The following is a 27,362-nucleotide window of genomic DNA, read 5'->3' on the forward strand; positions in this document are numbered from 1 at the left end:
TTCCAACACATCAGCAATGCAGCCAAAGTGTGGTATCAAACCTCAAAATGACATCAAGCGTGGACCATGAAGAACAAAATCCAAAACAAACCATAACATTCTGATTAAGTGGCAACATTGGCACATTATTGCATCACTAAGTTGCTCTTCTTGCCTTTTTTGCCTATCACTGACATTTTGGCCACAAAACTTTGTCTCTCTCAAATACGGAATCCCTCCTCATATCTCATAGAATCAAGTAGAGATTTTGACATAATTTGACTGAAAATGTATTTATTTTTGTCATGTTTTTAACGTGTTGACCCGGAAAGGGACAAGTGGTGGACAATAGATGGATGGATGGAGGGTTGAATTGTTCTTTGAATGTTTTAAATTGATAATAATATATTATATATTATAATAAATAATCACAATATGTGAATATATGTGTAGATGTGTATATGTGCAGGCTTCCAAATTTAACTTTTTAAGGTCAAGGCAAGTGTTGCCTTAAAGGAAGGCTCATATTTTAGGGCACCAGGCAAGTTAGAAGGGCACCAAGGCAAACATTTTATTTCCAGGCAGGGGCTCCAAAGCATGCATGCATACATATACAGTTTTTTAAATTCATTATTAATATAAACTTGTCAGATTTTTGTCATTTCATGATGCCTTTATCTCTATGTTTACCTTTTGATAGAGGGAAGTATTTCTTTAAGTTATGTAGATGATGTATCGGGGCAGATCCATTAAGAGTTTGAGCAGAAATATGTTGTATAGGAATTAACTACACACAATAAAACAATAACAAAATGATGTGTCAAATGGTTTTGAAAGTAATACCTTTGTGACATGAAAAAAAAAACGTTAAAAAAAACATGGTGTTTACTTATTGATATCAAAATAAAACACAAAGCAGTTTGGCTAATGAAGATAAAGTCTAATAAACAAGATGTGTTCTTCTCTAACGCCCCCTTGTGGTTCAGTACAACAGATTGGCCAACAACAACAAAAAACAGGAGTGACAGCGGGTTTCCTCACCTCATTAACTCTGTCACAGCAGCTGATGGACGCTGTATTGTCAAAATGAAAGCAACATCATATAGTTTTTCTCCTTCGCTGTTTACTTTTAGTGTGGGGATAAGTGTCTCCAATATTGTCCACACCTGTCTCCATCTAACAGCAGTGCGCTCTTAAACACACGGTGGGAAGCGAGGGAAAATGACGGTAGCGTCCCGGAAGAGTTGGTGCTACAAGGAATTCTGGGAATGTATTATGTTGTGTTGCGGTGCAAATATTCTCCCGGAATGTGTTGGTCATTGTTGTTTAGTGTGGTCTCACTATATAGCACAGGTTTATGACAGTGTTGGCGTTGTTCATACGGCCACCCTTAGTGTGACATGTAGGTCTGTTGAGTAAGTATACTCCAAGGCCCTGAAGCGAGATTAACGGTGTTACTACGCCATGATTAGGAAGCCAAGCGACGACAGTGCGCATGTGTCTGACTTTTTGTTGTTTAAAATAAGTTAATAATTGTAGGGTTATCGGAAATTTATAAAGGAGACGGTGTTACTAACCGTCTGGAATTGTATCTTTATTTAACATTATGCCGTTGACCATTATATCCCTTGTCCATTAGCTAATAAAACATCAGGGGCGGTCAAGGCAAGGTGTTGCCGCAAATGTTGGTAATTTTTTTTAGGGCATTACGGCAAATGAGAGGGCGGTCGTGGCAATTGCAGCGGTTGCCATGGGTAAATTCGAGCCCTGAATGTAGGGCTGGGCGATATATCGAATATACTCGATATATTGTGGGTTTGTCTCTGTGCGATGTAGAAAATGACTATATCGTGAGTATTCGAGTATACGTTCTCACACAGTTGCTTTTAGCTGCGGGCATCACACTACATGCAGGCTTGTCTCACTTTTTCTTGTCTCTCCTTCTCACAGAGAGATAAAACAAGCGCACCTTCTTACATACGCCACATACTGTCGCGCGTGCAACGTCATACGCCCTCGCCGAGCAGAGAGGTAGTGGCTTGGGTAACGTTAGCTGTGGCAAGTGGTGCTAGCCGAGCGGTGTGAGTGGTAATGCGAGAGAGAGAAGGTGCCAATCTGGTAACAAATGGAGGAAGAATAAATAATTCCCAAGAAAAACAGCACGGGGTCCATCGTCTGGCGGTGGTTTGGCTTCAAGCGGGAAGATGTCGAACAGACAACCGTAATATGTCAAGTATGCGGCAAAAGCGTTGCTACAAAAAGTAGCAGCACTACTAATTTGTAGCATCATTTGAAAAGTCACCCGCTAGAGAATGAAGAGTGCTTGAAACTCCTCATGTCAACATCTCCGGCCGGTGCCACACCCAACAGAATGCCAAAGCAACCAGCACTGACCCAATTGAGCTTGACGTCCATTTCCAAATCAACACCGTATGAAAAAAATAGTCCACAACAGAAGGAGATAACGTCCGCAGTAAACTACCACATAGCGAAGGACATACACTATTTGATTTCCTATTATGCAGCTCATTTTTATTTGACAATTATTGAAATATCTTGTGTGACATCATGCACAAAAGTGCACTTTATTTGTTTTAAAACATTGTAGTGGCGTTCTGTACAAAAAAGTGCACTTTAATTTAGTGTTGTTTTGATATCATGCACAAAAGTGCACTAATAGCTTGTTTTAAAATGTCTCTGACAATCTTGCACTTTCTGTTTTGAAATGACATGAATGTTTGTGCCACTGCTTAATAACTCTTTAATAAATACACTTTTGGTCAATTGACTTAGTTGTGATTTCCCTCTCTGCATGAACGTTTAAAATGAGCATATATTAATGCAGTATGAACAAGAATGTTTTAATGTAGACACATAGAATCATCATACTGCTGTGATTATATGCATCAAGTGTTCATTCAAGTCTAAGGCGAAATATCGAGATATATATTGTGTATCGTGACATGGCCTAAAAATATTGAGATATTAATAAAAGGCCATATCGCCCAGCCCTACCCGGAGCATTCAAAGTTCCTTTCACTGGAACTATGGGGCCAAACCCAACTCTTGAAAAACCAACCCCACACCATAATTCCTCCTCCACCAAATTTCACACTCGGCGCAATGCAGTCCGAAATGCAGCGTTCTCCTGGCAACCTCCAAACCCAGACTGGTCCATCAGATTGCCAGATGGAAAAGTGTGATTCATCACTCCAGAGAAGGCGTCTCCACTGCTCTAGAGTCCAGTGGTGACGTGCTTTACACCACTGCATCCCACGCTTTGCCTTGGACTTGTCAGGGTTGTCCCTGACAGTTTGATCAAGTTTTAGTTTTCCTCTGCGTTTGTCTTAGTTTCCTGTCTTTAGTTCCTGTCAGTGCTTTTATTTTGTCTTCATTTCCTGATTGTCTCCCTAAGTGCTTTGCACCTGGTGCCAGTCAGCCAGCTGCCTATTAAAACCTGTCCTGCCCTCCAGTCACTGCTGGATCATTGTCATTATAATACTTCTCACTTGTCACTTCTACCTGTAGCTTCCACCTATTTGTCGTTGTAGCTCCGTCTACTTTTGTCCACTCCGCTTTAGTCATAGTTCCTTCGTGTCACAGTAAGTGTTTTTGTTTATTGTCCACAGTTAGCCTTTGTGCTATTTTAGTTTATAGCCTAGTTTGTTCTCCGCCTTGTGCGCGCCTTTTGTTGGTTCCCTTTTGTTTGTTTTTTGCTATAGTATCTGTATTAAATCATGTTTTCCCATTCAATGCCTGCCATCATCTCTGCACCTTGGGGTTCGTCAACTACAAACTTTGACAGGACTTGGTGATGTATGGCTTAGATGCAGCTGCTCGGCCATGGAAACCCGTTCCATGAAGCTCTCTGCGTGCTGTACGTGGGCTAAATGGAAGGTCACATGAAGTTTGGAGCTCTGTAGCAACTGACTGTGCAGAAAGTCTTTGCACTATGCACTTCAGCATCCACTGACCCCTCTCTGTCAGTTTACGTGGCCTACCACTTGGTGGCTGAGTTGCTGTTGTTCCCAAACTTTTCACTTTTCTTATAATAAAGTTGACTTTGGAATATTTAGGAGCGAGATCATTTCACGACTGGATTTGTTGCACAGGTGGCATCCTATGACAGTTCCACGCTGGAAATCACTGAGAGCGGCCCATTCTTTCACACATGTTTGTAGAAACAGTCTCCATGCCTAAGTGCTTGATTTTATACACCGGGCCAAGTGATTAGGACACCTGATTCTCATCATTTGGATGGGTGGCCAAATACTTTTGGCAATATAGTGTAATTCCCAAGGTCTGCCTTAGAAAAAAGCTTTGTTGGTCTGATGGGCAAACGCCAGTTGTTGTTCCTGTTTCCGCGTCGGAAGCGGCAACTCTGTGAAGAAGTTTGCCAAGCGTGCGGCCCCCCCCCCCCCCCCCGGGCTCGGTGGTAAACACCAGCATGTTGCGTCACTTTTGACACTCGCAAAGGCTGGAAATGAAAGCGTGGCACACGCCAAGTGTCGTTGTGTGTGCAGCCGGGCACAAAGAGCGCACATGTCATCGCCCGGCCCAATGGCTGCCGCTTGTGTCATCATCAAGCCTCCCATTGGCTAATCACCTGCAGCTGCTATTAAAGAAGCCAGCCCACCTGTTAAGTCACACACACACACACCCACACACACACACACACACACATGGACACGCTAGACTTTTCCACAGACAGTAGCAGAGAGGCAGCGTGTCTCTGTGGCGTGGTCATCAATAATGCATGTCTTTGGGAGGATGAAAGAGTGTTTTGGCTGCGGGCGCCTGTGTCTTCTGGAGGAGAGAGAGACATCACGGCTTGTGAGCGTAGCATCCCTGCACAGAGCGAGAGTGGGAGGGGGAAGGGGCACTCTCGCTGCACAGAATGGGTTATATAAATAACATTGACTTTTAAATCAATTTATTGAGCTCCCATCGCCAGGAGGAAGACGCTTGTCTGCCTGTTTAATTTGGACCCTGTGATCTGAGTTTAAGTCAAATCCGAACATGTGCTGTGCTCATTCATATGGAACAGTACGCAGCACTGCATTTCCCCTAGGGCTGGGCAATATGGCCTCTTATTAATATCTCGATAACCTACGGTTACTATAACAATCTACAAGGTTAATATAGCTGGCTTCTCTTTCTTCCCCTCCATTTATCTGCTTTCTTTTGTATCTCTAGTTATCATTACGTATATGTATTGTTGCATTTCAACAATTGTATTTGTCATGATCCGTGGTCCAGATCATGTTTTTGTTATGTTCTGTTAGTTTTGGACTCCCCTAGTTCCTGTTTTTGTGCATGGTTACTTATTGTTTCCACCTGCCTCTGATTGGTGTTCGGCACGTTCACCTGCTGCCGACCACTAGTCAGAGAGCTATTTATTCACGTTGCTCGCCACACTCGGTCTGGTGTCATTGTTTACTGTATGCAGCACGTATATATATATATATACGCGGTATAGCTCGGTTGGTAGAGTGGCCGTGCCATCAACCTGAGGGTTGCAGGTTCGATCCCCGCTTCCGCCATCCTAGTCACTGCCGTTGTGTCCTTGGGCAAGACACTTTACCCACCTGCTCCCAGTGCCACCCACACTGGTTTAAATGTAACTTAGATATTGGGTTTTCACTATGTAAAGCGCTTTGAGTCACTAGAGAAAAGCGCTATATAAATATAATTCACTTCACTTCACTTCATTTCTTGTTTCTTGGCTTCTAGTTCATGATTCTAGTGCTAAGTTTTGGTTATTTAGCTTCTCGTGCGAACGGCACACTTTCCTTTTGTTTGGTTCCTGTCTCTTTGTAGTGTGTAGGATTTATGACAATAACTCATACTCCTACCTTCACGCTTTGTCCAGAGTTGTCCGTTCTGCATCCCGGGAGAACGACCCCGCAGTGAGCTGCAACCCCCCTCGTGACAGTATTGTTGATAACAGAGGTAAATTATCGGTTTTGTTCATGATCAATAGTGCTATTTCTATTGGTATTTGTATTGCTCCATTTGTAGTGTAATAATGCTCATTGTCATTTCTGTATTATTATTTATTTCAATAACTGCTTCTTTGCTATCACTTTTACCATCATATTTGTACATATCCTATTTGCTGATGTTGCGCTATTGTTATTGTTGTGTTTGCTGTTGTTGTTTTTGTCTCTCTGTCTAATCCCCCTCTTGTCCCCACAATTTCCCCCTCCGTCTTCCTTTTTTTCTCTTTCCATCCCCTCCTGCTCCAGCCCGGCTGCACCAAATTATAATATAAATACATTTAATAAAGTCAAATACAAATAAGGCAATAAGAGAAGTATCCCACACTTCTCTTTTGTAAAGTAAATGTGTACAGCCAATATGGGCATCTACATCAACTATATGATTTGCCTGAGAAGCTGGACAGGACAAAAAAAATACAAAAATAATAATAATATCTCGATATTTTTAGGCCATGTCACGATACACAATATATATCTCAATATTTTGCCTTAGCCTTGAATGAACACTTGATGCATATAATCACAGCAGTATGATGATTCTATGTGTCTACATTAAAAAAATATTGTTCATACTGCATTAATATATGCTCATTTTAAACTTTCATGCAGAGAGGGAAATCACAACTAAGTCAATTGACCAAAAGTGTATTTATTAAAGAGTTATTAAGCAGTGGCACAAACATTCATGTCATTTCAAAACAGAAAGTGCAAGATTGTCAGAGACATTTTAAAACAAGCTATTAGTGCACTTTTGTGCATGATGTCACTAAGATGACCTATCAAAACAACACTAAATTAAAGCGCACTTTTTGTACAGAACGCCACTACAATAGTTTAAAACAAATAAAGTGCACTTTTGTGCATGATGTCACACAAGATATTTGAATAACTGTCAAATAAAAATGAGCTGCATAATAGGAAATCAAATAGTGTATGTCCTTCGCTATGTGGTAGTTTACTGCGGACGTTTTGTTGGGTGTGGCACCGTGTTGACATGCAGAGTTTCAAGCACTCTTCATTCTCTAGCGGGTGACTTTTCAAATGATGCTACAAATTAGCAGTAATGCTACTTTTTGTAGTAACGCATACTTGACATATTACGGTTGTCTGTTCGACATCTTCCCACTTGAAGCCAAACCACCGCCAGACGATGAACCCTGTGCTGTTTTTCTTGGGAATTAATTCTTGATCCTCCATTTGTTACCAGATTTGCACCTTCTCTCTCTCTCTCGCATTACCACTCGCACCGCTCCGCTTGCACCCCCTGCCACTGCTAACTTTACCCATGCCGCTACCTCTCTGCTCGGCGAGGGGGTATGACGTTGCACGTGCGACAGTATGTGACGTATGTAAGAAGGTGCACTTGTTTTATGTCTCTGTGAGAAGGAGAGACAAGAAACGCCTGTAGTGTAATGCCCGCAGCTAAAAGCAACTGCGTGAGAACGTATACTCGAATACTCACGATATAGTCATTTTCTACATCGCACAGAGACAAACCCGCGACATATCGTGTATATTCGATATATTGCCCAGCCCTAATTTCCCCTGACTTGTATGTTTCTACACAAGCATTTATTTCTGTGCCCATAGCCAACAACTTCTTCAGTGATAAAAGTGCTATATTTTACACTTAAAACTATTTTTTTTAGCTGGTTTAGTATTCAAGTTATGTGTACAGTAGGTTGTCTCGATACCGATATTTTGGTACCGGTACCAACATGTATTTCAATACTTTTCTATGCTTTCCTAAATAAAGGGGACCACAAAAAATGGCATTATTGTCTTTATTTTAACAAAAAATCTTAGGGTACATTAAACATATGTTTATTATTGCAGTTAAGTCCTTAAATAAAAGAGTTAAGACAACTTGTCTTTTAGTAGTAAGTAAACAAACAAAGGCTCCTAATTAGTCTGCTGACGTATGCAGTAACATATTGTGTCATTTATCATACTATTATTTTGTCAACATTATGAGGGACAAACTGTAAAAATTGATTATTAATCCACTTGTTCATTTACTGTTAATATCTGCTTACTTTCTCTTTTAACATGTTCTATCTACACTTCTGTTAAAATGTAATAATCACTTATTCTTCTCTTCTTTGATACTTTACGTTAGTTTTGGATGATACCAGTCATTTAGGTATCGATCCGATACCAAGTAGTGACAGGATCATACATTGGTCATATTCAAAGTCCTCATGTGTCCAGGGACATATTTCCTGAGTTTATAAACATAATATACATTTTAAAATAACAACAAAAGATTATGTGATGCTAAAAAATATCGATGTAATCATAGTAGTATCAACTAAATACGCTCCTTTACTTGATATCATTACAGTGGATGTCATGTGTAGATCCACACATGGCGTTTGTTTACATTGTGACGCCGGTGAGCTATTGTATCCTCCTACTGTGTGTAGTGAAGCATGTTTAGCTATTCCTCGTCCTCCAGTGATAATGGTACTTGTAAGAAACGTACTTTATTTGTCGCAATGGAGACCAGGATTAGTGATTTAGAAGTAGCTAAAACACTGCAGACCGCAGATGGATGTTAGTTCCTAGCTAGCTAGACATGTCTTAAAGCACCTCTTCCTGAGGGTGTTTCAGTGTTATAACTTCACCTTTATTTTTACTTTTTAGCGTAGGAATGGTGTTCCTGGGATTAAAGGCCTCACCTTTTCTCCTCCAAACATATTGCTGGGTATTGTGACCAAACAGCTCAATTTTTGTTTCATCTCACATCACATGGACAAAGATAAGACCTTCTGGAGGAAAGTTCTGTGGTCAGATGAAACAAAAATTGAGCTGTTTGGCCACAATACCCAGCAATATGTTTGGAGGAGAAAAGGTGAGGCCTTTAATCCCAGGAACACCATCCCTACCATCAAGCATGGTGGTGGTAGTATTATGCTCTGCTTTTGCTTTTTTCATTTTTTAATTGTTTTAAATGTTTTATTAATTGAATTATGAACAGGACAGACTAATATCTGAAATAAAGGTAGATAAAATATGTTTGTTCTGTTTAGCTAACAGGATATAGCACATATTTTTGTTATATTTACAATATTAAACAAACAATGTTTTTTTAATCCAAGCAAATCAAATGCATATAAAATATCTAAAATCAGGGATTATTTTAAATGAGTAACGAGATATTTTATGTAATAATAGTATATCTAACTAACCATGACCTCAAAAAATCCTCTCCTGACATAAAGCTTCATGAATTAATTTAGTTTTAACATTTACTGGTTACAAAGCAACAATTACATCATGTCTGGCATCTTATCCACGTTTATCAGGAGGGAGGAGACATGAAAAAAAACCCTCCGGGTTTGTTCAAGAAAACCTGCCAGCGAGCAGCTTAGGTTCACACAGTAAGTAACTAACTGAGTTTGACATACCTTTTTTTTTTTTTGGAACAGAAAAAAACTGAATTTCCCTTATCTCAGGCTTTACATACTCAGAGTTTTCACTTATTATGCTTTGTGGATTACCCCCTGGTTTTTAAATGGTGACAGGTGTGTACGCCTCTACTAGAATGAGGTGTTTTTGTGAGGTTTGCAAATAAAAAAATTGTTTTTTTACTCAATATGACAGTATAACCGTCATAGTCAATATGACAGTTATTTAAACATAACTCCTAAACCAAACATGCACAATGTCTAATAATGACTGAAATAATGTATCTTTGTGAGTTTAACTAGAAACATGAGCTTTTGTAAGGTTTGCAAATACAAAAATGTGTTTTTACTCAATATATAAATATATATATATATATATATATATATATATATACATGTATATATATATATGTGTATATATATATATATATATATATATATATATATATATATATATATATATATATATATATATATATATATATATATATATATATATATATATATATATATATATATATATATATATATGTATATATATATATAAAATATAAATAATAATTTAAAGTTATATAAACATAACTCCAAAACCAAACATGCAAAATGTCTAATAATGCCTGGAATAATGTATCTTTGTGAGTTTTACTAGAAACATGAGCTTTTGTAAGGTTTGCAAATACAAAAGTTTTTACCCAATATGACAGTAATGTTCTTAGAATGTACTCTTCCATATCAGTAGGTGGCAGCCGGTAGCTAATTGCTTTGTAGATGTCGGAAACAGCGGGAGGCAGGGTGCAGGTAAAAAGGTGTCTAATGCTTAAACCAAAAATAAACAAAAGGTGAGTGCCCCTAAGAAAAGGCATTGAAATTTAGGGAAGGCTATGCAGAACGAAACTAAAACTGAACTGGCTACAAAGGAGAAAACACAGAATGCTGGATGACAGCAAAGACTTACTGTGGAGCAACAAAAGCGTCTACAATACACCTACTTTGGGACTATATTGATGCATGGTTGGTTATGGTTTAAAGTCATATCCAACAATTGTGACAACACATTTTTATTGTCAACTTAGTTTCATTTTTTAATGATTTCTGCTGGTGGTGTGCCTCTGGATTTTTTCAACGCGAAAAATGTGCCTTGGCTCAAAAAAGGTTAAAAAACACTTGGTTAATTCATCCAGCTGCAGTGTGCTCCAAAAAACACCATGCAGCATCTTTATGGTCTCTTTCTCTTTTGGCCTTATCAGGTCTTCACATGGAGGAAACTCCATTCTTTAGGCATTCTTCACTCACGCTTTAGGTGAGGGATGAGGCAAAAATTAATGTACAATCATTATTTTAAATAACGATAATAATAAAAATAATTTTTTTACACTGAATTTATGCAACTGAATTTTTTGCGTAGCTTACCTTTTTTATATTAGTATAGTTTGTATATATTATGCATCCATCCATTTCTACTACTTGTTATTAATGTTGTAGGGGGGTTACCCACATATGCGGTCCTCTCCAAGGTTTCTCATAGTCATTCACACCGACGTCCCACTGGGGTGAGTTTTTCCTTGCCCTTATGTGGGCTCTGTACCGAGGATGTCGTTGTGGCTTGTGCAGCCCTTTGAGACACTTGTGATTTAGGGCTATATAAATAAACATTGATTGATTGATTGATTGATTCTAAATACAAATCTGTATATATCTAGAAAGGGTGGTCCTAAAGAGGGAGGCGTTTTTTAGAGGTCTCAAGAAGGTAACAAATACAAGAATATGTGTGTGCGTGTGTGTGCGTGTGTGTGTTCTTGTATTTCTATCCTTCTTGAGACATCAAGAAGGAAAAGTAGCTTCCGTATGAGGAAGTGTGAACAAGTGATGACCTAAATCATGGTCCCAATAACATTGCATCTAATAGAGAATGTCTCTGGTGGTGAAATCTTTTAAAATGAGGGTTGTCCCAAAAAGCACCGATTTTTTAAATTGACTGTGTCGCTTTTAAAAGTGCTCCCCCTCTGGTCAACATATGTAATAACAAGTGTGTGTAAGAAATTGAAATGGGCCCCCTTTAGCCACAATTAATAAATAAAAAAAAGAAAAAGATGTTTATAGAGACACACTGTAATAACTTGAAGTAAATTAAAAAAAAAAGAAATATTCAACAAGATAAAATTAATTAACTAAAAGCAGTCTTTCTGACAATGTGTTGACTTTTTTATTATAAAATTGGGAACAGTTTCTCATATTCTTTCTGTTTCTGTAATATTGCAATATTTTCTCGTAAAATCATTACTTTTTTAATCTAATTTTTTTACTTTTTAATGCAAAATGGTGACATTTGTCATGTAAAATTCAGACTTTTATCACAACGTTGCCAATTTTTTTGTTGTTCTTGTAAAATAGTGACATTTTTTGAGTAAAATTGTGACTTTTGTCCTAATTTTGCCACGTAAAATTCAGATTACTATTATTATAATATTGCCAACATTTTTAAAGTTTTCCTTTAAAATTGTGACTTTTGTCGAGTAAAATTACGACTCTTTTCATGAAATTGCCAAAATGTTAAGCTTTTCTTGTAAAATTGCGACTGTTATTGAGTAAAATTCCAACTTTTATCATAATATTGCACAAATGTTCAGTTTTTCTTGTAACATTTTGACTTGCGTTGAGTAAAATTTCGACTTTTATTATAATACTGCTAAAATTCTAAGTTTTTCTTGTGAAACGGTGAAACGAAAAGCATTTTTCTTGTGAAATTCCCACTCATTTTTCACAACTTGGTTTTTTATATTTGCATAGTATGTATATATTATTAATGTTGTAAATACACATCTTTATATATCTAGAAAGGGTGGTCCTAAAGAGGTAGGCATTTTTCGGAGGTCTCAAGAAGGTAACAAATACAAGAATGTGTGTGTGTGTGTGTGTGTGTGTGTGTGTGTGTGTGTGTGTGTGTGTGTGTGTGTGTGTGTGTGTGTGTGTGTGTGTGTGTGTGGAAGAACACGTTGATGCCTTTTGAAGTCCTTCATTCACATGTACATCCTCTCCCCATGTCTCATCTTGCCTTTGGGGACGCCGCTCATTCCAAGCTGCCCTTTTTGCACTTCAAACATATAGCATGGCTACGGCAATCAAGCAGGTACACAATTTCCCGCCTAAGGTAAAGCGTTATGCAGTTTCCTGGTGCTGTCTAACACAACGGATAACATGATACCATGTAGTCTGCTCTATGTGCTGATTGCTTATGTTTACTATAGCAGCCTTTCACAATATTATGACCTAAATAAGGATGTGCTTGTATGGATACTTAATGTTGCCATTTTACAGCATTTGTTCAACAATTTTAAATACAACACCCAAAACCAGTGAAGTTGTATAGTTGTGTAAATGGTAAATAATATATTTATATATATTCAGTTGAATAGACTGCATAGACAAGATACTTAACGTTCGAACTGGTAAACTTTGTAATTTTTTTGCAAATATTAGCTCATTTGGAATTTGATGCCTGCAACATATTTCAAAAAAGCTGACACAAGTGGCAAAAAAGACTGAGAAAGTTGACGAATGCTCATCAAAGACTTATTTGGAACATCCCACAGATGAACAGGCTAATTGGGAACAGGTGGGTGCCATGATTGGGTATAAAAGCAGCTTCCATGAAATGCCCAGTCATTCGCAAACAAGGACGGGGCGAGGGTCACCACTTTGTCAACAAATGCGTGAGAAAATGGTTCAAGAACAACATTTCTCAACCAGCTATTGCAAGGAATTTGGGGGTTTCACCATCTGCAGTCTGTAACATCATCAAAAGATTAAGAAAATCTGGAGAAATCACTGCACGTAAGGCTGAAAACCAACATTGAATGCCCGTGACCTTCGATCCCTCATGTGGTACTGCATCAAAAAGCGACGTCAGCGTGTAAAGGATATCACCATATGGGCTCAGGAACACTTCAAAAAACCACTGTCAGTAACTACAGTTGTTGGCTACATCCGTAAGTGCAAGTTAAAACTCTCCTATGCAAAGCCAAAGCCATTTATATTTATAAAGTATTAAATGTATATGTGGAGGGAGAGTGTGATCAGCGCGCCTGCAGGAGCAAAGGTCACCGCCTCTGCCGATGGTGTTGAGGGCGGAGCACCATCGGCTAGGGGCGGGGCATGTGTTGACGGCGAGACACAGCTGGCGGGTGATTAGATTTCACAGGTGGTGCGTGGTGATCTAATCATCTGTTGTCTTTAACAGTGAGCGGCCAGTGGAGGAGAGGTGGTGGGAGAGACTGGAGAGAAAACGTCTGAAAAGATTGTTAATTGATATACATGCACATGCTCCTGTGACGTGAGTAAACGTTGAACGCGTAGGAAACGACTTCCACAGTATATATTACTCATAGTTAAAAATGGCCCTCTGAGGGCATCCATAACTGTGATGTGGCCCTCAATGAAAACCAGTTTGACACCCGTGTGTTAGATCTTGTGTTCTTACACTTCTGACTATCATTTGGGAGTATTATATAGTAGAGTTTGCATACATTTGCAATTCCAAGACATTAGATGGCAGTAGTGTAGAGATTACGGTGTCTTGCTGTAGCCAGGAAGTAGTCTTGCTTTTAAGCTGAATGTGCCAGTCTTGTCTTTTGTTGAGTCCTCCAAAGTGTTTCTACTGTAAGTCTGTAATGCTGGTATTGCTTCACCAAGTGGGTTGCACACTTCCAGGGGCTGGGGCACTTTATACTAAGGTACCACTACAAGCTCCATTCTCAACCTAACACTTTTGTTTGGAATATTCCACTTCTGTCATAAAAAAGCTGTCCAATCGAGTCTTTGCTGAATGCAAATGTTCTTCACTGTGCAGTCACGGTCACGTGACAAAAACTGGTGTTTCAAATAGAACTGCAATCTATCTGTGGCATCGGGTTGCACTAGGGTGGGTTTTTGGCCATGATGCCATATGACTTATGTAGGCAAAAAGTGAGCAAAAAACATGAAAAGCGACGTGAATTTGTTCAGAAATACAAGGCACATTGGTTGTATTTTTGCTTCATTCAAGTGAGAATCCTGCGTGTGGCTGAAGAAGTAAGGAGTGGGACTATCCAGTTTGAGCTGCACTGTGCTCAAACAACCACCAGGTACTATCTGTGAGTAGATAATACTGTATCCTATCTTTCTTTTTCAGACTTACAGTCTCATTAGAGAGAGAGAGAGAGAGAGATACTTCCTTTTATTGTTATTCAAATTTGAACTTTACAGTAGTGAAGTGAAGTGAATTATATTTAAATCAAAGCGCTTTACATAGTGAAACCCAATATCTAAGTTACATTTAAACCAGTGTGGGTGGCACTGGGAGCAGGTGGGTAAAGTGTCTTGCCCAAGGGCACAACGGCAGTGACTAGGATGGCGGAAGCGGGGATCGAACCTGGAACCCTCAAGTTGCTGGCACGGCCGCTCTACCAACCGAGCTATACCGCCCCAGATAAGAACGAAATTTCGTTGCATTAGCTTGTTGCCCACATGGAGAGGAGCCAGATGAGGTGGTTCGGGCATCTGGTCAGGATGCCACCCGAACGCCTCCCTAGGGAGGTGTTTAGGGCACGTCCGACCGGTAGGAGGCCACGGGGAAGACCCAGGACACGTTGGGAAGACTATGTCTCCCGGCTGGCCTGGGAACGCCTCGGGATCCCCCGGGAAGAGCTGGACGAAGTGGCTGGGGAGAGGGAAGTCTGGGCTTCCCTGCTTAGGCTGCTGCCCCCGCGACCCGACCTCGGATAAGCGGAAGAAAATGGATGGATGGATGGATAGCTTGTTGTAGTGCAGGATAAAAGAGCAATACGGTGCAGATATAAATAAATAGATTTATGTACAGATAAATATATTGCACTTTTGCATATGCATCCACGTTTATGGATGTATGTTATATTGTCTTTATATTCCAGCCACTTAATCCGTTTTTGGGGGGGAATTGAGGGGATTATTATGATGCGTTCAAGAGTCTTATGGCCTGAGGGAAGAAGCTGTTACAGAACCTGGAGGTTCTGCTACAGAGGCTGCGGACCTCTTTCTAGATTCCAGCAGTGGAAACAGTCCTTGGTGGGGGTGGGAGGAGTCTCTGCAGATTTTCTGAGCCCTGGTCAGGTAGCGGCTTTTTGCGATTTCCTGGATAGGAGGAAGAGGAGTCCTGAGGATCTTTTCCGCCGTCCTCACCACTCTCTGCAGAGACTTCCAGTCTGAGGCACTGCAGGCTCCAGTCCAGACAGAGATGCAGTTGGTCAGCAGACTCTCTATGGTGCCTCTGTAGAATGTGCTGAGAATGGGGGGAGGGAGCTGTGCTCTTTTCATCCGACGCAAAAAGTGCAAGACAGGTCCAAGACCAGGTCATATTGTCAGTTATCTGCACCCCCAGGAACTTGGTGCTGCTTACGATCTCCACTGCTGTGCAATAGACGAAGAGTGGAGCGTGGCTGGACTGGTGCCTCCTGAAGTCGACGATGATCTCCTTGGTCTTGTCGACGTTCAGGACCAGCTTGTTGGTTCTGCACCAGTCAGTTAGGTCGCTAGTGTATGCTACGCATTTCTTACTCACGCTTTAAAATACACAACGATACATGCTTTCATGTTAGTCTGCAAAAGTGACCAATGACACGAATAAAGTCGCTAGAATTTACGACCGTATTTTTCGGAGTATAAGTCACCCCGGAGTATAAGTCGCACCGGCCGAAAATGCATAATAAAGAAGGAAAAAAACATATAAGTCGCAATGGAAATTTATTTGATAAAACCCAACCCCAAGAATAGACATTTGAAAGGCAATTTAAAATAAATAAAGAATAGTGAACAACAGGCTGAATAAGTGTACGTTATATGACGCATAAATAACCAACTGAGAACGTGCCTGGTATGTTAACGTAACATATTATGGTAAGAGTCATTTAAATAACTATAACATATAGAACATGCTATACGTTTACCAAACAATCTGTCACTCCTAATCGCTAAATCCCATGAAATCTTATACGTCTAGTCTCTTACGTGAATGAGTTAAATAATATTATTTGATATTTTACGGTAATGTGTTAATAATTTCACACATAAGTCGCTCCTGAGTATAAGTCGCACCCCCGGCCAAACTATGAAAAAAACTGCCACTTATAGTCCGAAAAATACGGTAGTCGCTTTTTGAAAACTACAGCAGGTCAAGTTTTAGTTTTATATGTATTCATCCTTGACTTTAAGCGTGAGTGAAGAATGCACTACCGACCTGATAAGACCAAAAGAGAGAGATGATACAGTATTCTCTGCTCACAGATCCTACTTGGTGCTTGTTTGAGCACACTGCAGCTAGGCCTGGATAGTCCCGTCCCTTAATGCAGAGCTGGGCAAATATTTTGACTCTGGGGCCACATTGAGAGAAAAAATGTGTCTGGGGGGGCCAATGTGTATGTGTGAATAAATGATACGTACACATTTAGCTGTAAAAAGCTTCTGTACAGTATGTATGTTTGGGTCCCTTTTTTTCAGGAACACTAATGCCAAAAGTCACAATGTCTGATAGAATTCTAAAATTATGACAGACCACCTCAAAAAAACACAATGGAATTTTACATTTTTTTTACTGAATGGGACACCCAAAATGTACATGAAAATAAAGAAAGTGGGATTTACAATATTAACTATGAACAATAAAACACTGAATATTAACAACATATGAACATATTTTACTTCTCAGACCAGCTCCTCCATAGTTGTGTAACTTTTACACTCAAGCAAAACACAACAAAAATGTAACAAACAGCAAAATATGAATGCAAATATGATATCACTTTTATGCAGAAATTTGTTGTAAAAATGTGCTTCCGCATCTGTTCCTGACACATACGTTTAGGGCTGGCTGCTCTGAAAACAAACCCCGCCCACTCTGCTTTGTTCCTGGTCTGAGCTGCTGTGACGTACATTATCGTAATAACTCCTATAACACCCAAAAGTGCAGATTTCAACCATTGAAATACTTTCTATAGTTCAAGACTTACGGTCATTTAAAAACAGCACTGCTCATCATAATGGCAAATACACTTTTGATGTTAAAGGTCTAAAAAAAATATGTTGAACGTCCGGCGGGCCGGATTAATGCCATCAATGTTCCTTCTAAGGTGCGCGCCTGTGCAATTGCGCACTGCTCAATCGTCCTCTGCGCACGGCAAATCTATGCCACGCACAAAATCAAATAAAAAAATAAGCGCATAACAATTTTCGACACGACACGGACACGACAGAGAAAACAGTTTTTGTCATCATTGTTCAAATATTGTAACGTCTGTCAAGACGCTTTGAGGACATGAATTCCATCCATCACTTTACTGAGCAAAACTCTATATTGTCGGCCATAAACACATCACCAAAACATTAGTAAAAAAAATTATATCTACCAAAAGTGGTCATTTTCTGCAGTACAAACCAGACCAAAAGCAACTTTGTTATGTCAACAGCAGCCGCTCGCTCTTTCTCACTTGCGCCAACACATGCACATATGGCACTTAGCCAGTGATGCGTTTACAGCCACACAAAAAGTCGGACAACTCCAACACCACACATAAAGTGTCATTCCAGGTCGTTACACTATGATTTACCAATCAAATGTGTGCTTATTCTAGTGTCATTTATTAGGAATCTTAATTTATAAAATTTAATCATGAAATGCTGTTAGTATATTAAATAGATACTAATACAAATATATTTTTTACAAACAGGAAGTTGCAGGAATGTACACATGATCCCCTGCTTACATCTCATTGTGCAACATGTGAATGTTTTAATGGGAACTAAATGCAATGTGTGCACGTCTGATGTTGCTCACATGGGCTCCACTGAATGCTCAGGGAGTTTTTGCGTTTGCTCACACACATGAAAAATTAGAGGGAACATTGTCTGCCATAATGCTTTAGTCACATACAGGATTCTCAAAGGAATGAGGCAAAAATACAACCTTACCTACTGTATTATCACACAGTCCTTTTACAGTATAATTGGTTATTACCAAGGGTAGACAAACGGGTTGCAACAAACGTATCTGTGGCAGTCTAAATGTATTTGTGACAGGCCGCCACAAGTAAATGAAATGTTTAGTCCTGACCAGAAGTGTGTCATTCTCTGCAGCTGTGACAGATTCTGTGCTTGAATAACAGTGGGATTATCAAGGTTGAGCCAGTGAAGCCTGCCCTGGTTACATGCGAGCTTTAGCCCACTCCCCCTTGTCTGTTTTTATCACTTCTCCCCGGCTTGTTGGAACTACTTTTGTTTTCACTCCACCCACAGCACCGCACTGTGTCATCGCTTATGACGTCCATCTCCTAAGTCATTCTCTTTCAGCACTTCTCTCACTCGCACGTTCTCTTCCTGCAGCTGGGAAGCTGAAGTCTGCGATGGAAGCGTGCATGCACGGCTCTATCGAAGGTTTGATTTGTCTTACGTAAGCCGGTCTTGGAGAGACAGACGGATGCTATTCTGGGCGACTGTACAATTTAGATATGGACTCAGATTGAATCCACTCGCACCCTTTTCTCAAATACACAACAATGGCTTGTTCCACTTTCTGGAAATTTGGGCTTTGCAGCTTTTTCTCCGTGACACAGTACCACCATGGGCCATTTGAAAATGTTTCTGGCAATTTATGAATAAATAATGACACTTTTTACAATGAAAAAATAACTTGCAGCACTCCCATCGTTTTAGGCAGACTATTTTAGTCTTCTTGAGCCGTGCAGCTTTTTCTCTCTTGGAAAACTAACTCAAATAGGTTTTGGGCCGTCAATATTGCCATCCATTCTCATGCATCAAGTATATATTTATAATTCTAGTCAAAATATTTAAAACCATTTTTGATACAAGTCACATTCCTCTGAATAGTAATTTTGCTGTGAGACATAAGAACTTGTTTTGAGGCAATATACACTATATTGCCACTCATCCAAATGATCATAATCAGGTGTCTTAATCACTTGGCCCGGCCACAGGTGTCTGAAATCAAGCACTTATGCATGGAGACTGTTTCTACAAACATTTGTGAAAAAACGGGCCACTCGTGGAACTGTCATAAGATGCCACCTGTGCATAAAAGTCCATAAAGACATGGATGACAGAGTCTGGTGTGGATGAACTTGACTGGCCTGCACAGAGTCCTGACCTGAACCCGATAGAACACCTTTGGGATGAATTAGAACAGAGACTGAGAGCCAGGCCTTCTCCACCAACTTCAGCGTGTGACCTCACCAATGGGCTTTTGGAAGAATGGTCGAAAATTGCTGTAAACACACTCCGCAACCTTGTGGACAGCCTTCCCCGAAGAGTTGAAGCTGTAATAGCTGCAAAAGGTGGACCGACATCATATTGAACCCTATGGGTTAGGAATGGGATGGCACTTCAAATTCATATGTGAGTCAAGGCAGGTGGCCAAATACTTTTGGCAATATAATGTATCTTCTGAGGAAAAATCCTTCTTTTGAGCATCACAAGTTTGTTATTAGACATAAAACTTCACAATACTATTAAGTATAGCTAATAATAAGTTAACATTTTGAATTGTTCCATTCGCTGATTTTTTTGCTCTTTACAAGTTATTTTTGCTTGTTAAAATCAGCGAATGGAACAATTCAAAATTAGAACGTATCATTAGCTATACTTACTAGTATTGTGAAGTTTTGTTTCTTAAAACAAACATGTGATGCTCAAAAGTAGATTTTTTCCCCCTCAGAAGATCTATTGCCAAGTTCTTATGCCTCACTGAAAAATGACTATTCAGGGGATTGTGACTTGTGTTAAGCTTGTTTAGATATTTTAACTAGAAATTAGAACTATATACTTGGTGAGATTGTGAGTTTTTCCAGTGTAGGAATTTTGGCATAATGACTCGGGATGGGTACCTTTCCAACTCCAGGTGCCTGCGAATCGATACTCAATTGCACCAACGTTTTGGTACTTTTCTGTGTTCAAATGTGTTTATTAATATTCATTGTGAAAAATTATACATATTTAACATTTATCACTGAGCTGTGCTTTTCAGTTATCTTATTATTTTACACTTCTGTGTCTCCTTTGCAAGTACTGTGCTTTACTGTTTTATATAGTAAACTTTGCATGCAGTTGCAAATCCCAAGACGTTAGATGGTAGGAATGTATAAACTACAGTGTATTGCCTTAGCCAGGAAAGTAGTCTTTGCCATTATATTGCATGTGCCAGTCTTTTTTTTGGTTCTACAAAGTGTTTAAAGTGAAAGTATTGTACTTTTTGCAAAACCAGCTGTTTGATTGTAACATGCAACTTGGTCGTAGTTTCCGTGTTGAAATTGCCATGTAAATAGCTAATGCTAATCTTTAGCATGTCTATGGCAAATCCAATGTAAATTAGCAATGTGATAGCGCATTTCGAAGATTGACGACTTAAGGCCCTAACATACTCGGCCGGAACGTACATGGAGCGTATTCCACAGAGATCCACTCGTACTCAAAATGGAAGTCCACCAGGCCTGCGCGTGCGAAGCTCAAATTGTATGACCAGGCGTACTCTCCGTCATGCACTCGTGTCGTACAAAACACTGCTTGACGTGCATTTTTCACATCGACCGCCATTACATGTGACACCGATCTGCATTCTGCCACCGCAGGCTTGTCTTTGTATTTTGTAAATTCAGCAGAATTTTCTCATTTATGGTAAATGCTGTGTGCATTAAAAACAATCTAAAACCATCCAAAAATGCAGCCAAATGTTAAAAACGAGATGCAATCGATCATGTTTCTATTGGTTATTTTAGTGTTGACAGAAAATAGAGAAGACCAAATGATTTGTGATATTCATTTTTTTTTTTTTTTTAAATGTTGCAAACCACAGTCTGACTAGGAATAGTTCATTGGTATATCATCAAAGCAGTCATCTTCGGAGCCATTTGTTAGATGAGAGCCCTGTAACTCTCTCTTGGAAGATGACTTTTACTTGGAAAAACACCTTTAGTTGCAGAACTGGTTGTTAGTATGGATGATTAAATAGGTTTTATGAGCGCCCTTCCCTCAGAGCATGTATTTGGCTAAGTCCATCTGTCAGAATGCCTTTGTACTTCTTCAGAGCCAGATGGTGTAGCTTGCTTGCAGCACAGTTTTTGATTCTGTGTCCATGATTGACTTTTGTTTCCCGTTTAGTATGCCTAAGGACGCTATGCATTTGCTGAAGGTGGTGTGGTAGACGCCTCTGCTTCCAACTTCTATGGGAAAGTAGAACAGCGTCCATCCTCTGTTATCACATTCGACTACAAGGTCTTGGTATTTACACATCTTCCTGACCTATGCGTTGGCTAGGTTTTCCTCTGATGGGACTGTCAGCTCAATTAGGATGATGTTCTTGGTTGACCTTAAGTAGATGATGATATCATGGCAGTCTCTACTCTTTCTGAAGGAAACAATATTTAGCTGTGCTCCTCATCCATCAGGAATATCCAGCCACTTTCTTTGGTCAGAATATCTTTGACTTCATATTTTAGTAGTTGCGGTATTTGGTTCATGTAAGTTGTATCATCGGCTGTACATGACGCAACTGTAGGAGCAACGTCTGAGGCTTGTGCAGTTAGTATCCTATTGTTGTTGGATTTTTCAACGTATGGTGCCAATCCTAATGTGATCGTTTTTAAAGGTTTGGTCTGCCTGTTGTATCTTCCTGTCTGAGTTCGAGTCCTTCCGTTTCCTGGGCACCCCCATTACCCAGGACCTCAGGTGGGAGCCGACCATCAGCTCCCTCATCAAGAAGCCCCAGCAGAGGATGTATTTCCTGTGGCAGCTGAAGAAACTCAAGGTGCCGACCGAGATGCTGGTGCAGTTCTACACGGCCATCATCAAGTCCATCCTCACCTCCTGGTTCCCCGGCGCCACAGTCCGCAGCAGATCGTACGTGCTGCTGAGAAGGTTATTGGCTGCAGGCTCCCATCCCTCCAGGGCCTGTTCTCCTCCAGGACAAGGAGGCGTGTGGGTCGGATCACAGCTGACTCTTCTCACCCTGGACACAAACTATTCTCCCTTCTCCCCTCAGGCAGGAGACTACGGTCCATCCAGACCCACACCTCCCGCCACCTGAACAGTTTTTTTCCCCTCGGCCATCAGACACATGAACAATAATCAGATCTGATAGCTCAGTTACAGCTCATTTTTATTACCTATTACCTATTCTGTCTTATATGTGTTTTGTGTTGCACGATTGTACCAAGAAACATTCCTAGTTTGTGAACCCGTTCTCAAACAATGGCAATACAACTATTCTGATTCTGATTCTGATTCTTTCTGTAGCGAGTAGCTGCAACATGATAGAATGTGGAGCAGAGTTGCACAGTTGGTGTTACCCCATAGTCTTAGGTTTGAAGGTGATGGAAGCTGATCGTGAATGGCATTGATCTGGAATGACAGAAGTTCAGATGTCCACACATGGAGAAACTTCTTCCATGGCAATCTGCCATCTTAGCCATTTTCCTTGTTTTGCACAGCCACTGAGGTGTCATCATGTCATCTTCATCCATTTTTGTGACAAGATTGACGAGGCATTTCCTATCTTCTTTCTGGCTCATGTCTTTGATTAGTTTCTGTTTTTCTCTTGATTCCAATGCCTGCTTGGTCAGTCTGACCGCAACCTGTTTCATTTAAGATGAGGTGGGGTTATTTTTGTTCCCCTTTGAGTTGTCTGTCTTTTTCTCCAGACACTCTCTGTATAGAATCTGGGTCTTGCCATCTCTGGAGTACTTGTTCAGATGGCAGTTAACTGCTTAAATTTTGCTGAGGTGGTGAGTCTTTTCAGCTGCAGGCCATGCTTTATTCTGGATCTATAGAGTGCAGTGGTTGATGTGCATCTACTTATGCATGCACATAATTTCTTTAAATACTTTGGGCAGGCAGTCTCCAGTTTTTGCATGTGTAATTGGGAATTTATAGATGGTAAACTCCCAAGTCATCTTTGGTATTATCAGATGATTGTATACCCACATTTTTATATTGCCATTCAGGTTGCTTTAGTCTGTTGTTCTTAGTTGGCTGGACAGTTTCCCGTTGACCATCCGTCTGATACCGTCATCTTTCATATCTGCATAGAAAAACTTCCTGGGGTTTTCGCTATGAGTCTGAGATCATCAGCATATGGTTTGGTTTATGTGATGTTGACGCCACCTAGGCCTTGTCTACACTAAGTCGTTTAACTCCTAAACTAATAATTATTTAGCCTAAGTCCCGTTTCAGCCACTCTAAACCAGCGTTTAAGGTCCCCCTCCTCGGACAAATTTTTACACGGGTAAGTCAGCCGTGTATTTCTTGAATCTCCGGCACTTAGCTTTGAATGGATTCATTGATCGTTTACAAACTGAGTTCGGAGAGGAAGTGACGCCAGAAAGACCGCACCCCACACAGGAAGTGACGTAAGAAAGAACGCGCCACAGCCAGCTTCATAATAAAGCGGTTTCGTAACTCAGAGGTAAACACTGGAAATATGGAGGCGAGTCATCCAGACATGCCCGTGTTTCTCCTTCTTCTACATGTACAGACGCGTGTGGAAATCACGCATGAATACCTTAAGAGAAAGCGATTGCAGCTATTTGGGATACAACACTTCTCAGACGGCAAGAGAACTTTCCAATGTCCAGGTCAGCTGTGATTCTACTTGGCGAAAAACTTTGTCCATTTGTCTAAAGAGAGACAACGAGAATGCGAGCTTCCGTGGATATGATTAAAAAGGTAGCGTGTGCTTTGTATTACCTGGCCGTCGAGGAAAACAGCGAATGCATTTGGACTGGCAAAGCAGACTGTATCAGTTATTGTCCGCCATGTATGTCGCGGACTCAACGTCTAGGTCCAGAGTATATTAAGTCACCAAAAAGGAATGGACAATGAAGGTGAAGACAAAAGAGTGAGGAGTGTCCTGACCAGATATCTAGATCCCTAGTTTGATTGTTGTCAAATGTTCTTTATCACATTGTTTACGTGTCGAATCAATATTTTATTAATTTATGATGTCTCAGGTGTGATTCACTACAATAGGGCCCCACAGCACACTGGATTCCAATTAATAGAAATACCACAACGCTGGATATTTTTCAGATAAGTTAAATGTAAGAACTTGCACACAAAGCAACACTAGAGGTGACTATGACGTGTGCATTTTCCGCGCATGCGTACTCGGTCGCGTCGCGCCGACGGACGGAGGGGGGAGGGGCTCCTAAAAGATGGCATTGTTGTGTGTGGACATGGATAAGGTTAGGTGTGATTTACCCTGGATAACTTGGTGTAAACTGGGCTTTATACAATAACAAAGGTGATTGGATTGGTCTAATTAGATCCAAGCACAGATTGAAGACTGCTAGAAACAAGATACAAGACAGGGGACATCCTTGGAATACACCAATTCAGGACTGAATCCAGTATGTTATCCATTCTTCTGTTTTCACACGTATGAAGAGTTTTTCATACTAATTAAATATGATCTGTTAGTTTTTTCCCTAAAGCTATAACCACGGTGAACTCTCATAGGCACTGCTTTTATAGTTTAGCACCTCTCTGTGTGCAATGTTTACTTTCCACCCACAGTCTGAATGCTTCTGTATACATCAGTGGCTCTTAACCTGGGTTCGATCGAACCCTAGGGGTTCGGTGAGTCGGGCTCAGGGGTTCGGCGGAGGTCAAGACACACCCGAATCATCGTGTAAATAAAAACTTCTCCCTATCGGCGTATTACGGATACGGCAACAGCAGAAGTCCCACTGATTTGCAGGTGTGTAATTTGTTGTGAGTTTATGCACTGTGTTAGTTTTGTTCTTTGAACAAGGTGATGTTCATGCACGGTTCAGTTTGTGCACCAGTAAAAAAACATGGTAACACTTTAGTATGGGGAAAATATTCACCATTAATTAGTTGCTTATTAACATGCAAATTAGTAACATATTGGCTCTTAACTAGTCATTATTAAGTACTTATTAATGCCTTATTCGGCATGGCCTTATTATAACCCTAACCCTCTAACCCTAACCCTAACCAAATAACTCTAAATTAAGTCTTTGTTACTTAGATAATGTTCCCCATACTAAAGTGTTACCAAAAACATATAACTTTGTCTTGAATTTGAAAAAAAAACAACATTTAATTTTTCACCAAAGAAGGGTTCGGTGAATGCGCATATGAAACCGGTGGGGTTCGGTACCTCCAACAAGGTTAACAACCACTGGTATACATGTATATAGTATAATATTTAATATTTAAACAACACATTCAGAACATTCGTTCTCAGGACTGGACTGTGCACCATACCTCCTTTTGCACAATTTTTATTTTCTTTCCTTCCTATGTTTTGCCTATTTGTAGACTGTCGCACTGATACTGGAGTTGCTTTTAATCTCATTGTACCTGTGTATAGTGACAACAAAAGGCATTATATTCTATTCAATTCTGATGTGATCTGGAACGTGGTACCATTTCAAACTGTATAAGGTTGTGAGGCACCGTTCCATATGTATCCGGCAAGTCTAGCCATGTGGTCAAAATTAGTTTGCAGATCTCCTTTGCATTTTGTAGTATTTCTATTTAGGTAGGTAGTATTTCCATAAGAAAATTCAGAAGCTTTGTTTGTCATTTGTACACATTGTGCAGAGCTCACAAGTTGATGAGTACAAAAAGAAAAGGTCAAACATCAGCTAGATCAGTGGTTCTTAACCTGGGTTCGATCGAACCCTATGGGTTCGGTGAGTCGGCCTCAGGGGTTCGGCGGAGCCTCCGCCATGGAGGTAAAGACACATCCGACTTATCGTGTAAATAAAAACTTCTCCCTATCGCCGTATTATGGATACCCCCAAACAATGTTCCCTCTAATTTTCCATCTGATTTGCAGGTTTTTTGATTGATCGATTGAAACTTTTACAAGTAGATTGCAAAGAAAGAGAATACATTATATGAAACAGTAAAGTTTACACAGTACAGTACATATTCCGTACAATTGACCACTAAATGGTAACACTATTTTTCACTAAAGAAGGGTTCGGTGAATGCACATATGAAACTGGTGGGGTTCGGTACCTCCAAAAAGGTTAAGAACCACTGAGCTAGATAAATAACACAAAATACAATAACATTTCAAAAATTTCAAAATAACTGGTAAAGCGCAATGACCCCTGGCAAGCATTCACTAATATTCCGACATTTAACCTTGTGTTTTTCCAGAGAATGGCACTATCCCGTCTCCAGTCTCCTCCCTTGGCTCAAGCTAAGTTAACCAGGATCGTTGTTCAGTGCTCCCTTTGCTGAAAACGGACAAAGCATGCTGTCTGGGACATGGCGGCGCTCCGTGGAGCACCCCCGACCTTCCACGGCGCCCGCGATGACCACCAGAGGGGTGACGCTGTGCGGCGTGCCCAGCGGTACGGTGGTCCTTGAGGCGCAATACGATTACAACTACCGCGCCGCTGATGGAAGACAGGTGTGCATACGGGAGGGCGAGAGGTTCATTCTCCTGAAGAAGACTAATGCGGACTGGTGGCAGGTGAGCTGATCATTTCTAGAATACTCAACACCTTAAATATTATTTTAATATTGCCTCATAAATAGACAAACAACGAAATATCTGAAAATGAGTGACTGGCATCATCACCAGATTTGTTTTGTGCTAGTATAATATGCTCATGGTACTGTACAAAAACATTAGGGCTTGTCATATGATTAGAAAATATAATGTTTTTAATATCACGACTGGACAATTAGTTTGCTTTAATGAAATGTTTTTTTAAACATAATGCCATTTTTAAAAAGCTCAACACAAAAAGGACATAAACATGCTTTTAATGATTACCTAATTGCGTTGGTGTCTTGCCAGATTTTGTCATTTGTAGGAGGCCTTGCATTCAGAGGAAGAGCTACACCATGTTTAGATACCGGTTACGCATTTCTAACACACAACGTGGATTGTTATGATCATGCTTTGATTGTCAAA

The 27,362-nt window shown here is 40.2% G+C and overlaps 1 protein-coding gene across 9 annotated transcripts in view; it reads left to right on the plus strand.

Annotated features, from left to right (window-relative positions):
* arhgap9 (Rho GTPase activating protein 9) overlaps positions 1-27,362 on the plus strand; it is a 144,837-nt gene that overhangs the window by 24,413 nt on the left and 93,062 nt on the right. For 7 of the 9 annotated variants that reach the window (XM_062038039.1, XM_062038040.1, XM_062038032.1 and 4 more), the window contains exon 2: positions 26,597-26,915. In XM_062038039.1, the coding sequence (XP_061894023.1) occupies positions 26,694-26,915 (222 nt within the window). In that variant the 5' untranslated portion in view covers positions 26,597-26,693. Of the gene's footprint in view, positions 1-13,628; positions 13,722-18,795; positions 18,827-26,596; positions 26,916-27,362 lie in introns of those variants that run through there. The other 2 variants (XM_062038033.1, XM_062038034.1) reach the window with 2 other exon arrangements.

The sequence above is a fragment of the Entelurus aequoreus genome, linkage group LG26 (assembly GCF_033978785.1).
Source record: "Entelurus aequoreus isolate RoL-2023_Sb linkage group LG26, RoL_Eaeq_v1.1, whole genome shotgun sequence".
NCBI classification, from domain to species: Eukaryota; Metazoa; Chordata; class Actinopteri; order Syngnathiformes; family Syngnathidae; genus Entelurus; species Entelurus aequoreus.